The 13,477-nt window shown below is 52.6% G+C and overlaps 1 protein-coding gene across 2 annotated transcripts in view; it reads right to left on the bottom strand.

The window, feature by feature from the left end:
• Positions 1 to 13,477, bottom strand: part of PLXND1 (plexin D1) — a 68,282-nt gene that overhangs the window by 49,653 nt on the left and 5,152 nt on the right. For both annotated transcript variants that reach the window (XM_071439252.1, XM_071439253.1), the window contains exon 2: positions 966 to 1,142. In XM_071439252.1, the coding sequence (XP_071295353.1) occupies positions 966 to 1,142 (177 nt within the window). The remainder of the gene's footprint in view (positions 1 to 965; positions 1,143 to 13,477) is intronic.

The following is a 13,477-nucleotide window of genomic DNA, read 5'->3' as shown; positions in this document are numbered from 1 at the left end:
CCACCCTCACAAATTACCTGCCCCTGGGGGCAAAAATCAAAGCAGGGAGCCTCTTTGTGATTGTGATCGTTCCCACATTTCTGCCGGGAGCACTGAGATGCAAGGGAAAAAAACTGGGTAAGTTTTCTTCTATCCAAGTATTTTGATCCAGTATTCCACATTATGCATCAGTCTCCCCAGGCAGAGATAAAGCAGGTATCAGCTGTCTCTGCTCCAGGCCTTTTCCCCCTCTTCTCTATGGACTTTTGATACTGGCAGTTTACCAGACTGCTGTGGCTGCCTGGAATCAAAACTTTCTCTGGCAAACTTCAAGCACTAAGGTTACTGAGAGCTTGGCCTTGTGTCCTGGCTGCAGAGCTGGGGCATTGCATCACCCTGCATCACCTCTTACATGTTATTTAGAACAGACTCCACCATGGGTTCACACTTGCTTTGGATTCAGCTGTGAAGAAGAATCTCTTTGTGATTCCCCTGCCTACATGGAGTCTTCAAAAGCCAGCACCTCAGAGGGAGAATTTATTAGAAGAGCTTTTAATAATTTTAATAATTTCAATAATTAAATAATAACAAAACATTGTAATTAAAATTATATTCTGTTGCATATATAATCGTATTGTTTTAAAATTATATTAATATAATTAATAAAATAGTTTAATAAAATTAATTTATAATTCAATGCTGCACAATAGCATTTTCAGCTTAGGGTTTATCAAAAACATCCCGCTCACATGGCAGCCCTGAGCAGTGATTATCAGCCACCAGTCATCAGGCAGCGTGTATCACTGTCCAGGCTATGGCAGTACCCAATGACTTCTTCATTGCCTGAAGGAAGCGGGTGCACAAACCAAGGAGACAACAGATGTCCCGCTCTGGGCAGACCGGGGTGCTGGAAGGGGGAGCCCCGACACCCACCCTGTCCCCAGCTGTGCTGCCCCACGCTGCTGCTGCTGCTGGGCCCCACTTGCCTTCAGGAGTGCTCCGCTCGCCGTGCCCAGGAACACAACCGTGTAGTTGTTGACACTGGCCACCGCCACGGCGGTCAGGCCGCTGTAGGTGAAGATGGGGGTGGCTGTGACCGGGTTCAGGATGGCCAGCGGGTGCTGGAGGTGCGCGGCTCCACAGTCCAGCTGCTCCGGCTGCAGCTGGGGAGAGACAGAGACATCAACAGGCTGCACAAACATCGGCCTGCTCCCTTGCCAGCCCCTCAGCAGCACTGGGACAGACTGCTCAGAGCCCTCTCTGCCCTCCTAGAGCCCTCACTGCTGAGCCATGCCACAGGAAAATGCAGCGGGCCCTGGCTGCTGAGCTGACCCACAAGGGCTGGCACAGGGGCACGAGGCTGACAGCAGGGCTCCCACATCCATTCACTGCCAGGGGCCAAGGCAAAGGCAGTGGTTAAGGACTTGTCATTGACCTGTGTCTACAAACAGGCATTTGACTTGTTTGGCCAAAAGCAAGACAATAGACTTGACTCTCCTGTGCTAAATTAATTAGTGCATTTGCTGCATGACAGCAGCATTTGCAAGTGGAACTGATGCCTCATATTCCTACTACCCTGCCAAGATGCACCCAAGATTTATGACCCCTCACTCCAAATCCTCTGAGATTCTCATGTAATTTCTGCTCAGACAACTTGGATGGATTCAACAATGCTTGAACATCACAACAGCCTCACTGCCAACGATTCACCTGCAGTCACTCCTGCAGCAGCTTTTCTGAGCTGCAGCAGGTGCAGCTGGAGCCCTTCAAATGAGGAGCATGTTTCAAGGGCCATTACCACATCCTCCACAGTGTGACCCCAGGTTTAGCCCAGAGGATGCTGTGACCCCACTGTCACACTCCTTGGCAGGCTGGCATTCCAGCAGCAGCAGGTACCCACAGGTACCCACCATCCAAGCCCCAGCTGTGGGAAGTGCCTGTACAAAATTCCAGCAAGAAATGCCTGCAAGGTCGCAGCCCACACCCCAAGGACAAGCACATTTGTGCCTTTCTGAATCCAGTCATAAGGCAGATAGCACTGCCACAGAAGCTGACAGAATTCTGAATTTAAGCAGAATAAACACAGGGATTTGAGGCTGTATCTGTCAGAGAATGGGAATGCAGTTTCCACCAGGCAGAAGGTGACCACCAGCCTGTTCAGCACAGTCCTTCCTCCCTGGACTACACCAGGGCCTGGATACTAATTCCTAGTCATCATCACTATTTCATTAATAGAACCAGGCTAAAGCTTCAGCTCTCTCCTCTCTCCAGACACTTCAGAAGATTAAGCAAATATTTAGGCTTTGCAACAGGAGGGTGAGGCTAGGCAAGGTCTCTCTGCAGGGTCATCCCACTTTGGGGTGCAACTCTTGCCTCGTGCCCACCTGCCCCCAAGCCACCACCGTGTCTTGGGTTGGTGCCACACCACAGCAACACGTTGCTGAGAAGTGGGGAAGAAACATGCTAAAACCCAAAGGGAATGCAAGGTGATGGGGCTTTGCATGCATAAGCAAGGGATGGTGCCCCTGCACCAGCAAAAGAAACAAAGCCCCAGACAGACACCCACAGGGGGTCAGTGACCTCCCTGTCATGGCCACAACTGGTCCAGGGAGCAGTGAGCATGGGGACTGCAGCCATGGCACTGCCCACTCCTCCTCCTTGCATGCAGAGGACAGCAGCAGACCTCACCAGGAGCTGTGGGTGCCAGCCAGCCCTTGGTGTGTTGCAGCAGCTGGTCAGCAAACACCTGGGCTACCCAGCAGAGCAGTCACACCCCACAGCAGCCTCTGCACAAGAGCACGCACCCCTGACCACAGGGATCCTGCTGCTGCCGACACAGCCAGGGCTCATATCCCTGCTGCTGGGCCAGCACAGCCACAGTGCCACCAGAGACAGGCTGGGTCTTCTCCAAAAACCACCCTGACCTTGGTCCCCTGTGCCCCCCAGAGCCCGTGGCCACCGCTGGCTGCGCCAGACACGGAGTGACAAAAGCCTGATGTGAAAAACTTCCTCTGCTCAGACGAGTGCCAAATGGGGCAGCACATTCAAAGCTGTACCTCTGTTCTTAGGGGACCAAGACTAAAGGATCAAGTTTGTGGATGCAATGCTAAATGCATTCTGCAGTTTTACTGCATCTCATTCTAGTAAAACGTAAAATCACAGCCCAAATTCTTAAATGTGTATGTTTTCTCTGTAACTGAGCAACACAACTTTTTGATACTATACAGAGGACATGGCAAGCCATTCATGTTTCTGATTTAATGATTCCTTCCCTTCACAAACAGATATTTAGAAACTCACTTGGGGTTATTTACTTGTCTTAGAGACGATTATCTCTACCTCTTCTTCATTATGCTTTAAGAATATCACCACCTGAAGCTTACAAGGGTCTTTCCTGCAGGGAAACTGAGGCATAAAGGCATCTCCGGCCACCTGGGACCTCAAGGGATGCTCCGCACCTCCTCTCTATGGCAGCTGCACAGGAGCTGGGACCAGCATCACTGCCTGCCAGCCTGAAAGACTTGGCCCTTCCTTCTCCCAGGTGGCCAAAATCACGGGAAGTCCCTTATCTGCAGCGCCTGCCTGCTTATAAATCATGTATTTCAGAGCTCATATCAGTGCAAAGTGTTTTCCATAGTAAACAGGATGTAACTATTCTAACCCAGGCCGAGCTTTATTTTGGCTGCACACATCCTTCCTCTGAAACACCTTTCTTCAAATGACATCAGATCTTCCAACAAACGGATGGGTAGGAGACATATGGTATTTCCCTCTGCCGGGTCCAAAGAAGGGATGACATGCTGTGCTGCTGCTACCCATACCCCACAGCACCAAGAGGACAGCTAACTCCATCACGTTTCCAGTAAACAGGATACAGCCAAGTCACATCCTTCTGCAGGCACCAGGCAGTCACCACAGCTGGGGAATTGCACTGGATGAACGGAATAGAAGGCCATCCACAAGTGGAAGGGTTAAATCTCACTCTTTCTTAAATCAAGCTGCCCTATTCTGAAGTGGGAAAAGAACAAATGCTAAGTTTTCTTCCAAAACCAATCTCTTTCTATAATCTGCATTTTAAAACACCCTGTGGGCATTTACTGTATTGCCTCTATTTTTCTTTGACACGCTCTGGGTACTCAGTAACTCACAGAACTGTGGGCTGATTCCAGATCAAAACCTCCTGCCCACAAGACTCTGCCCCTAGGTCGCTGATGAGGAGCTCTTGGGCAAAGCTGGGGACTGCCACAGACAGCGCCAGCTGAGCAGCTCTGCCCTGCCAGGACAGGGGAACACGCTGCTGTGCCCCTGCACGCTGCAATTTGTGCTATTGCTGCAAAACTTCACAAGTGATGCAAATGAATTCAAATCAAGGGGCCACAGCTAAGAGGATGGTTACTCAGATTAACCCCTGAGTGCAATTGCAGAAACAAAATGGGACAGAGATAAAAGATTTCCAGCCACATCAGAGCTCAAGAGTTCAGCTGTCTTCACAGAGTGAGTTCAGTTCTTTATCCCAGGCCTATAAGGAGCATAAAAAGCGATTTCCCAGAATTTCCATTACAGCTCCCCAGCCCTGGGCATGCAGGATGTCCCTTCGGGAAGGAAGTCTGTTGGAAACAGAAGGAGGAAGAGGAGTGGTGAGGCAGCTCTCAGGAAAACCATGAAATGCGCTGATTTCTGCATCCTGTGTTTGTGACCTTAAAAATAGTTCCCAAGCAAAGCTGGAGCTCATTTGTGACTCAGAAGCTGCGGCGCAAGGGAAGCCCAGAGCCCCTGCCCTCCACGAGGCCATGCTGGCTGGCTGCAGCAGCTCCAGAGCTCCGGAGCAAGGAGGGGAGCCCGGCCCCTCTCTGACTTCGTATCTGAGAGGATTAAAGCGTTGGCTTCCAGCATGCCTGGAGTCCTGGGAAAATGACACAGCCAGCATCGGATAATCCGCTCCAAACTTGTTGATTTGTGGGACTTAGCCATCATCTTCATAGGCTCAAAATTTGGCAGCTGCTCCCACACAACTGACATTTTCAGGCCATTAAAGGCTGTGATAAAAGGGCTCTAGTTTTATCTCTTGCTTTCCTTAACATAAACCATTAGGCTTTTATTAACATTTAGGTATGACTCAGGGAAATTTCTGACTGCAGAGCGAATATTCAGAATAATTAGGATACTGTCTGAAGAGAATAGCAGGACACAGACTTGCACTGAACAGTAGCGACAGGCTAAAAACCGGTGGGGAAACACTGCATAGGAGAATGGACGCGGCCAGTGATGCCAAGCCAGCCTGGCTGCATTATGCTAAGGGAGAGTACAAGCCCTGCTCTGTGTCGGGCAGAGCCCAGACCAAGCACACAGCCCCAGCATTCTCCCCGGAGCTCCCCCGGCCCCCAGCAGTTTGTACGCACAATCACTCGTTTATCTGCTGCAGTGTCGCAACCAGACCTGTCAAAACCAGGCTTTTTGGGATGCCTGGAGGAAAATGTCATCCTCAGAAGAGGACTCCACTGTTGAGGCACTTGAGATGTAAGCAGTCTCCAGCTGCTCAAGGGCAGGCATTAGCACAGAGCTCCTCAGACTTCCCATCATATTTTTTTAGGCAACAGGAGGCAAATCAATGTGCACTTGTGGCCAGTCAAGGCACTCAGGCTGAGAAACTCTGGCAAAATGAATCTAGAGAATTTTTTTCTTGAGAATTACCAAGAGTACAGTATCCACGCAGCACAGCAGACACTCTTAAAAAACCAAAAAAAAAGGCTTAAAGTGAGACTTGCACTCTGCTTTCACTGTTTGCTAAGACAAGTTCCTCAAGCAAGGAAGTGGGAGTTTGGCTGTGTTTTGCCCGTTTGCACAATGCCAGCCCTGGGCCAGGGTACTTTGTGAGTCACTAATGTGACACCAGTAAAGATCTATCCCAACACCCCTCTGCTCCCAGCAGCCACCTAGACCTTGTGCCTGCAGGGAGCTATCACTCTTAGAAAACTCATTCTTCCCTCTCTCTCCTCTTGACTCCAAGCTTTTCTTTCCTGCCAGCTCCTAAATTTCACTCTTGGCAGCCTCCCATGGGACCGTGGCTGAGGTAAGGAAGGGGACAGGGCACAGAGGACTGCTAGAAGGCAGGAGACAGCAAGCACAGGACTGATGGCTGGAAAAAGGCACAGCTGGGTCAGGCCAAAGCCCTGCAGCTCAGCAGCAGCAGCCACACTCACCTCCACCGCAGCCACAGACCTCAAACCACCAGAGGTGTGAGACTGTGAGTGCTGGAAGAGGCACTCAGCATCCCAGATCATCTCAGAGGGCAAAACCCAAGCTCCATCTGCTGCTCTGGCAGTGGCAGCCCTGGGCAGACAGCACGTACACGCGCCCAGCTGCTGCCTGCAGAGCCCACCTCAGCAGGAGGACACAGAGACTGGGACAGCACCAGGGCTCTGCTGGGCTGCAGGCACAGCCACTCTGCTACAGTGAGGCCAAAGCCTGACAACAGCTTGAACAACCACAGGCCCCTCTTGCCATCCAACCATCTGCTGCCGTGAGTCTTCAGAGGCTCCAGCCTCGGCTCCAGCAGTGGCACCACAGTTGGATGCCTGCAGCTGACAGTGTGATTCCCCTCTAAATCTCCTCTGCTCCCTCCTCCAGCCACAACTGGCCCAGCTCATGGCCATCATCACTCCATCAGCCCCAACCCTGTCATGCTGACCCCAACTGGAAAAGAAAGCTGAAGGCAATGTGCACAGGCAGACCTGCCCAGCTCTCCCCCAAAAGCCCTTCCCAGCCCTGGCAGCCCAGCATGGGTCCCCCTTCCTTGCTCCACACAAGCCCAGGGTCTGGCACCCACCAGTGCTTCCCCAGCAGGGCACTGAAACAGCAAGCACAACAGCATGGGGAGCTGCTCAAAGTGGAGAAACATGAAAAAGAAGCACTTTTTAAACTAAAATTGCACATCCTTCATGCCACCAGGAAGACTGGTCAAGCTTATTATGTTAGCCTTCATCCTGCATTAAATACAATACTTGAGATTATACAATCAAATCCACCAGGAATGGGCAAGCAGAGGGATTAACAAACAGGCTCCAGAGGGGTTGTCACAGTCAGAACAGCACGTGTTTGAGCAGCAAGAGCTTGTATGTCCTTTAAATTCACCCTCTTGGAAACTCAGCTCCTCTTCCCACTCCCTGGGGACAAGGGGCTGAGCAGATCAGCGTGCCTCATCTCAAGGACACCCACTTCTGCCCAGAAGCCCAAGAGACACCTCCCCCACTGAAACTGCTCAGAGTAAGACACTTGCTTTATTTAGGCTGTACTTTCTGAGCTGTGCTTTTCCCGTTACCCCTCCACCACTCAACCTGTGTTTCTCATTTATGTTAAGCTTCGGCCTCAGTAACCAACCTCAGACCATTCAAACTCTCTTCCACAGGGAAGAGTCCCTGATGAACCATGAGTTTGGCTCCTCAATCTTTGGTCGTTACTATTTTATTATTGCTAGACTAACACTTAGCACTTCACATGCTCAAAGTGCTCTGAAGGCATATCTGTGCAAGTCAGGGCTGAAAAAAGCATCCATTAAAGTAACAGCTTCTTACCTAGCACAACTGGTCTTTTGCATGTGTCAGTTCAAATCTATTTCATTTAACAATAGTTTATAGTAAATGTTTTCCTGTATTTTCCTCATTAGTTCTGCTGAATCCATCAAGCCCAGAGATAATGAGCACAACTCTACCCTTCTTTTACACATCCTAAGTAAAACCTGCCTCTGAGAAGCAATGCTGTGCTGCAGTGCTGTCCCCTTCTGGGTTCCCCCCACGCATCACCTGCTCCACAGCCTCAGCACCAGAGTCCAAAAAACAAACCACCACCACTTGGTCGAGCACCCAGCCCACAGAGGAAGCTTGTCACAGAAAGCTTAATGAAACCATTTTTGCCCATTAACTGAGCACTCCAAATGCAGAAGCAACCAAGCTACACAGATGTAGTCTACAGGAGACACGCCACTTCCCTGGATCACCAGTGCAGCCTTCCTCCACTCTAACCCCTGTCCTCATTCTGGGGGCAGAAGAAATTCAAGCAAAGAGAATTATCAGTGCAAAGGATGAACGTGTGAGCCAGGCTCCTCCGGCCTGTGGCCAGCCCTCACACTCACTGCCTGTCTCCTCCAGCAGACAGCACCTGAACAAAGCAAAAGGTTTTCAAAAGCTCCTTTTGTTTAGGTGACCCACCAGAGACAGCAGTGGCCACAAGCAGCTCACAGCCTGCTGGATGTTGGCAGCACGCAGCAGACAGTGGATGAAAACCAATGGGCTCCTGCTCCAGCAGGGAGCTGTACACAGCAGCAAAATACCTTAAACAGAGATGCAACAGAAATGGAAAGGTAAGTTCCCGATTTTCTTCAAATAATAAATGTACATGTTTTCAAAATCCAGACTTTTGGGCAATTTTGCTCCTGGGTTAGAACTGAAAGATTTGTATTCCAATTCCACTTAGAATACATAACCTGCAGACATCTTGTGACAGCAACAGCCCTCCAATGGTTCAGGCCCAAAATAGGCAGCCTTGTTCCAGCAGCTGGCACAGCATCAGCTAGGTTCTGCAGCTGCAAACATGAGCCTGCAGCTTCACTGGACACTGGGACTTTCACTGGGGCTTGTCCCTGGGCTCAACCACTCCACCAGAGCTCCACAGCTCCCGCAGCAGCACTCCTGGAAGCATGGCAGCAAACCCATGATTGTGGAGGGGCACAGCAGAACAAGCCCCCTAACATGGAAAAGAGCTTAACAATCCAAATTAACCCCCATCATGTTGCCCACTGGAGAAAAAGCCCATGCTGAGGAGCCTCTTGTCCCACCTTGCAGGGCTGTGCTTATCCACAGGGCTGAATAACAGGAGAGGAAGGCACAGGGATCAGCAACACAGGTCAGACATGTGCCATCCCTGTGGCTGCAGGATGCCAGAACCAGCACATCCCCACTCCTTGGAGACATCCCAGCTCCCAGAGGCCTGCATAAGGAGCCAGCGTGCACCCTTGTGTGCTGGACAAGCCCTGCTGACACTCAGCAGGTTATCAAGGCAAGATCATTGTGGGCTTTGCTGCCCACCCTGCTCACCAGCACGTCACATCTGACAAGGACTCATCTGGGCCCAGTTTGATCTGGGCTTTCCCAGGCACAAGTTGTCCCACGCCCCTGCAGCCTCGCTCTGTCAGAACAGCAGAGCTGCTCTCCAGATGCTGGCAATAAGTACTGCTCCCTCTGCTCAAAAACATCAATAAATTCTACTGGCCTCTCGAAGTGAGAGATGCCGTAGACAGTCTGCCACCTCCTCCACCTGCTGCAGGGTGTTACAGCCCAACTTGAAAACAACTACTCATTTCTTTACCAACCCCACAGGAATCAAAACCAAGAAAAAAAAAACCAACCAAAACCCACAACCAAAACCACACAATCAAACAAAAAAAAGAAATAGCAAAGCAGATCCCTCCTGTTGATCCCCTGTCACACTGTGGCCCCAGGGATGTGTGCTGTGGACAGTGACAGAAACACTTGGGACCTTAATTCAAATCCTGACACTGCCACTCTTCTGACCAGAGACATCCATCAGGGGACCTGGGCACCCACCTCCCCACCATGAAACCAGGACAACGATGCTGCCCTAACACAGCAGCTGCACTGTACCCAGGGCTCACCAAGCCAAAGGGACCTTGAGTGCATGGGGTTGTTGAAACGCTGCCCTGGGGCAGGGCACTGGGGACAATGCCACCAAGTAACAGTCAGCCACCCCGGAGGCATTTTCCTTCCTCCAGCCAAGAATGCCAAGCCCCATCAGGCCATGCCTGGTACAGAGGAGCAGTCACGCCCCTAAACTACCCCATTCCCAGCACAGAGGAGCAGCCACATGCCCCATCCCTCCCTCCTCCTGGTGCAGCTGGGAGCTGCCGGCAGCCACGCTCCACCCCGGCACATGCCGGGCACAAGCCTGGCAGGGAGGCACAGCCACGCTGGGGTGGGCAGGTGTGCTGGCACTCGGGGCTGCCTGCAGCCTGTGCTGGCACTCGGGGGCTGCAGGCAGCCTGTGCTGGCACTCAGGTCATGCAGGCAGCCTGTGCTGGCACTCGGGGGCTGCAGGCAGCCTGTGCTGGCACTCAGGTCATGCAGGCAGCCTGTGCTGGCACTCAGGTCATGCAGGCAGCCTGTGCTGGCACTCGGGGGCTGCAGGCAGCCTGTGCTGGCACTCGGGGGCTGCAGGCAGCATGTGGTGGCACTCAGGTGCCCTAGGCAGCCTGTGCTGGCACTCGGGGCTGCAGGCAGCCTGTGCTGGCACTCAGGTGCCCTAGGCAGCCTGTGCTGGCACTCAGGTGCCCTAGGCAGCCTGTGCTGGCACTCAGGGGCTGTAGGCAGCCTGTGCTGGCACTCAGGGGCTGTAGGCAGCCTGTGCTGGCACTCAGGTGCCCTAGGCAGCCTGTGCTGGCACTCAGGGGCCGTAGGCAGCCTGTGCTGGCACTCAGGAGCTCTAGGCAGCCTGTGCTGGCACTCAGGTGCCCTAGGCAGCCTGTGCTGGCACTCAGGTGCCCTAGGCAGCCTGTGCTGGCACTCAGGTGCCCTAGGCAGCCTGTGCTGGCACTCAGGGGCTCTAGGCAGCCTGTGCTGGCACTCAGGGGCTGCAGGCAGCCTGTGCTGGCACTCAGGGGCTCTAGGCAGCCTGTGCTGGCACTCAGGGGCTGCAGGCAGCCTGTGCTGGCACTCAGGGGCTGCAGGCAGCCTGTGCTGGCACTCAGGTGCCCTAGGCAGCCTGTGCTGGCACTCAGGGGCTCTAGGCAGCCTGTGCTGGCACTCAGGGGCTCTAGGCAGCCTGTGCTGGCACTCAGGGGCTCTAGGCAGCCTGTGCTGGCACTCAGGTCATGCAGGCAGCCTGTGCTGGCACTCAGGGGCTGCAGGCAGCCTGTGCTGGCACTCAGGTGCCCTAGGCAGCCTGTGCTGGCACTCAGGGGCTCTAGGCAGCCTGTGCTGGCACTCAGGTCATGCAGGCAGCCTGTGCTGGCACTCAGGGGCTCTAGGCAGCCTGTGCTGGCACTCAGGGGCTGCAGGCAGCCTGTGCTGGCACTCAGGTGCCCTAGGCAGCCTGTGCTGGCACTCAGGGGCTGTAGGCAGCCTGTGGTGGCACTCAGGTCATGCAGGCAGCCTGTGCTGGCACTCAGGTGCCCTAGGCAGCCTGTGCTGGCACTCAGGGGCTGCAGGCAGTGTATGTGCTGGCACTCGGGGGCTGTAGGCAGCCTGTGCTGGCACTCGGGGGCTTAGAACGTTGTTTCCAAGCACCGCAGGTTGCAGCTTGCCTGGTGCTTGCATTAAATTACCACAGCCAGGGGCTCAGACACCATGTTTCCAACCCCTCGCTGGGAGAGGACGTCAGAGTGCCCCAGCAGTGCTGCTCAACAGACGCCTGCTGGGATTTACAAGGCTTAGTAAGGTGTTTCTACAGCATCCCCGGGCATCCATACACATCTCATGGTGCCTTATTCATTTCTCCTGGTGCCCTCAGTCCCATTCACTGTAGAGGAAACTTCGAAACATCAGAAAAGAGATGGCAAATCCCTTCATTTCCAGCCACCAAGACCCTGCAGCTGAGCCTGCATCCACTGTGGCTCCTGGGGCATGGGTTTGCATTCACGTGAGGGAGTCAAACACCTGCCCTGGAAAACCCTTGGCTTTAGCCAAAACTACTCTTTTTCTTTTCCCACCTAAACTGTTATTTAGTTACAGGGGATTTGATGAGCTCAATGGATCAAATCTAGTCTGAGCATCCAGGTACCAGGAATTACCGGGTCTGTACAGCCAGCTGTTGGCAGAGCTCTCCAGAAACCAGCAGCATGCCTGTGACCCCCCTGTCTGCCAAGGGATGGCAAACACTTTGCCTGCCCAGCCAGCAGCACTGGGCCCCCAGAGCAGGCAGGCACCATGCCACAATTGGGAGCCAGTTTCTGTTCCCTAAAGCAGCACAACTTCCCATTCCAGGCACAGAAACTTTTGCCACTTTGACCGAATTTCCCTTTCCAATTTGGGACCTGTTTGAGCTTGAGAAGCAAAGCAGGGATGAGCCCTGGGGCCCCCAGGAAAGCATTCCCACCACCCACCTTCAGCTCGGGGGCACCGGCCTGTGCTCAGGAGACTGCCCTGCTTGGCACAGAGCACGAAGGCCGTGCCAGCCCTGGCAGTGGGAGAGCCCCCGGGCACTGGCAGCCCACAGCGCTGAGCCTGCCCTCCCAGGAGGGAAGGTGTTCACACAGCTGCCTGTGTGCACCTTGACTGCAGCACCAGGTTGTACTTTCACATAAATTCCCAAGGAAACCTAACAACAGCTGACCACAACTCGCTAGCAGCAGGTGAGGGACAGAACAGGTGGGCAGTGCTCTGGTCTGGCTCCAAGGCCTGCAAAGCTCACACTGTGGCTTACACCTCTCGTCAGGGCACCCTGGGTCCCACTGGCCCCTCCACGGGGGTCCCACCTGAGCCCTCGCCCCCAGCCCTGGCAGGGCAGCTGAGGGACACCCACCCACATCCCACAGCAAAACAGGTGATGGTGACAGCCATGGTACAGCTCTACAGTACCTGGGCAGCGACACCTTGGGGTGCTGCCAGCAACTCTAAACTGCCTGCACTGCAAAACACAGAAATTAGGCTTGCTACAAGAACTCCTGCCTCATTTTTAATGAAGAAATTAAGTGTAAATTCCCAGTTTCCTTTCTGTGGCTAATCCTCTGGATTTATTTGAGTAGATGTAGGGTTAGAGCACATTTAGTTTCATGTTTGGAATTTCTAAATTAGTATAAACCAGCACTTCAAAGTAACTCAGCTCCTATAAAACCCAATCCCATGGAGATGCCACAGTATATTTGGACAGTAAGTAGATGCTTTGTCATATTCCCACGTGTATATGAGATTTTTTTCTTTGGGAACATTTTCTGACTGGTTTTAAACCACATTTCCATGCCCAGGCACACATATATATACAGAGATTGTTTATACAGTCTACCCAAGGAGTTCATTTTATTTAACAATCCATTATAGTACAGCTCACTGGTGGGTATCTCATCATTACACCCCCAAACACAGTGTTCAGTGACCATGCAGGATCTGACACAAAGCCACAAGAGCCAGAAACTTGAGAATTAATGCTGAAACATTTCATTATCCCATGCCACTATGCCTATGGTTTTCAGCAGAGGAAATAAACTGGATTTTCAGCCTTTTTCGAGTTGCAGGCCCCAAAATATTTCCCAAGAGAGATGTAGTTCCCTGGCCAGCAAATCTAGGCCTAATGAATATATCTGCTTTCTGTACCTCTCCAGGAGATTTTAGGAGACCTTGGGGCTCATGCAGAACCCACAGAGGACACTGAGTTTGGTGCAGCTGTGAGCATGGGAAGGGGGTTCCAGTGCAGCTTTTCCTCAAATGAGCTTGTTCATCACAGCAAAATGTGCACACAAAGGTGCCTGACCGTATCCCCTGCCAAAATACCCATT

The sequence above is a fragment of the Agelaius tricolor genome, unplaced genomic scaffold (assembly GCF_023055355.1).
Source record: "Agelaius tricolor isolate 1412-34295 unplaced genomic scaffold, bAgeTri1.0.p SCAF_14, whole genome shotgun sequence".
Taxonomy (NCBI): domain Eukaryota; kingdom Metazoa; phylum Chordata; class Aves; order Passeriformes; family Icteridae; genus Agelaius; species Agelaius tricolor.
The sequence above is the reverse complement of the archived record's forward strand: the minus strand, read 5'-3'. Positions and strand labels throughout refer to the sequence as shown.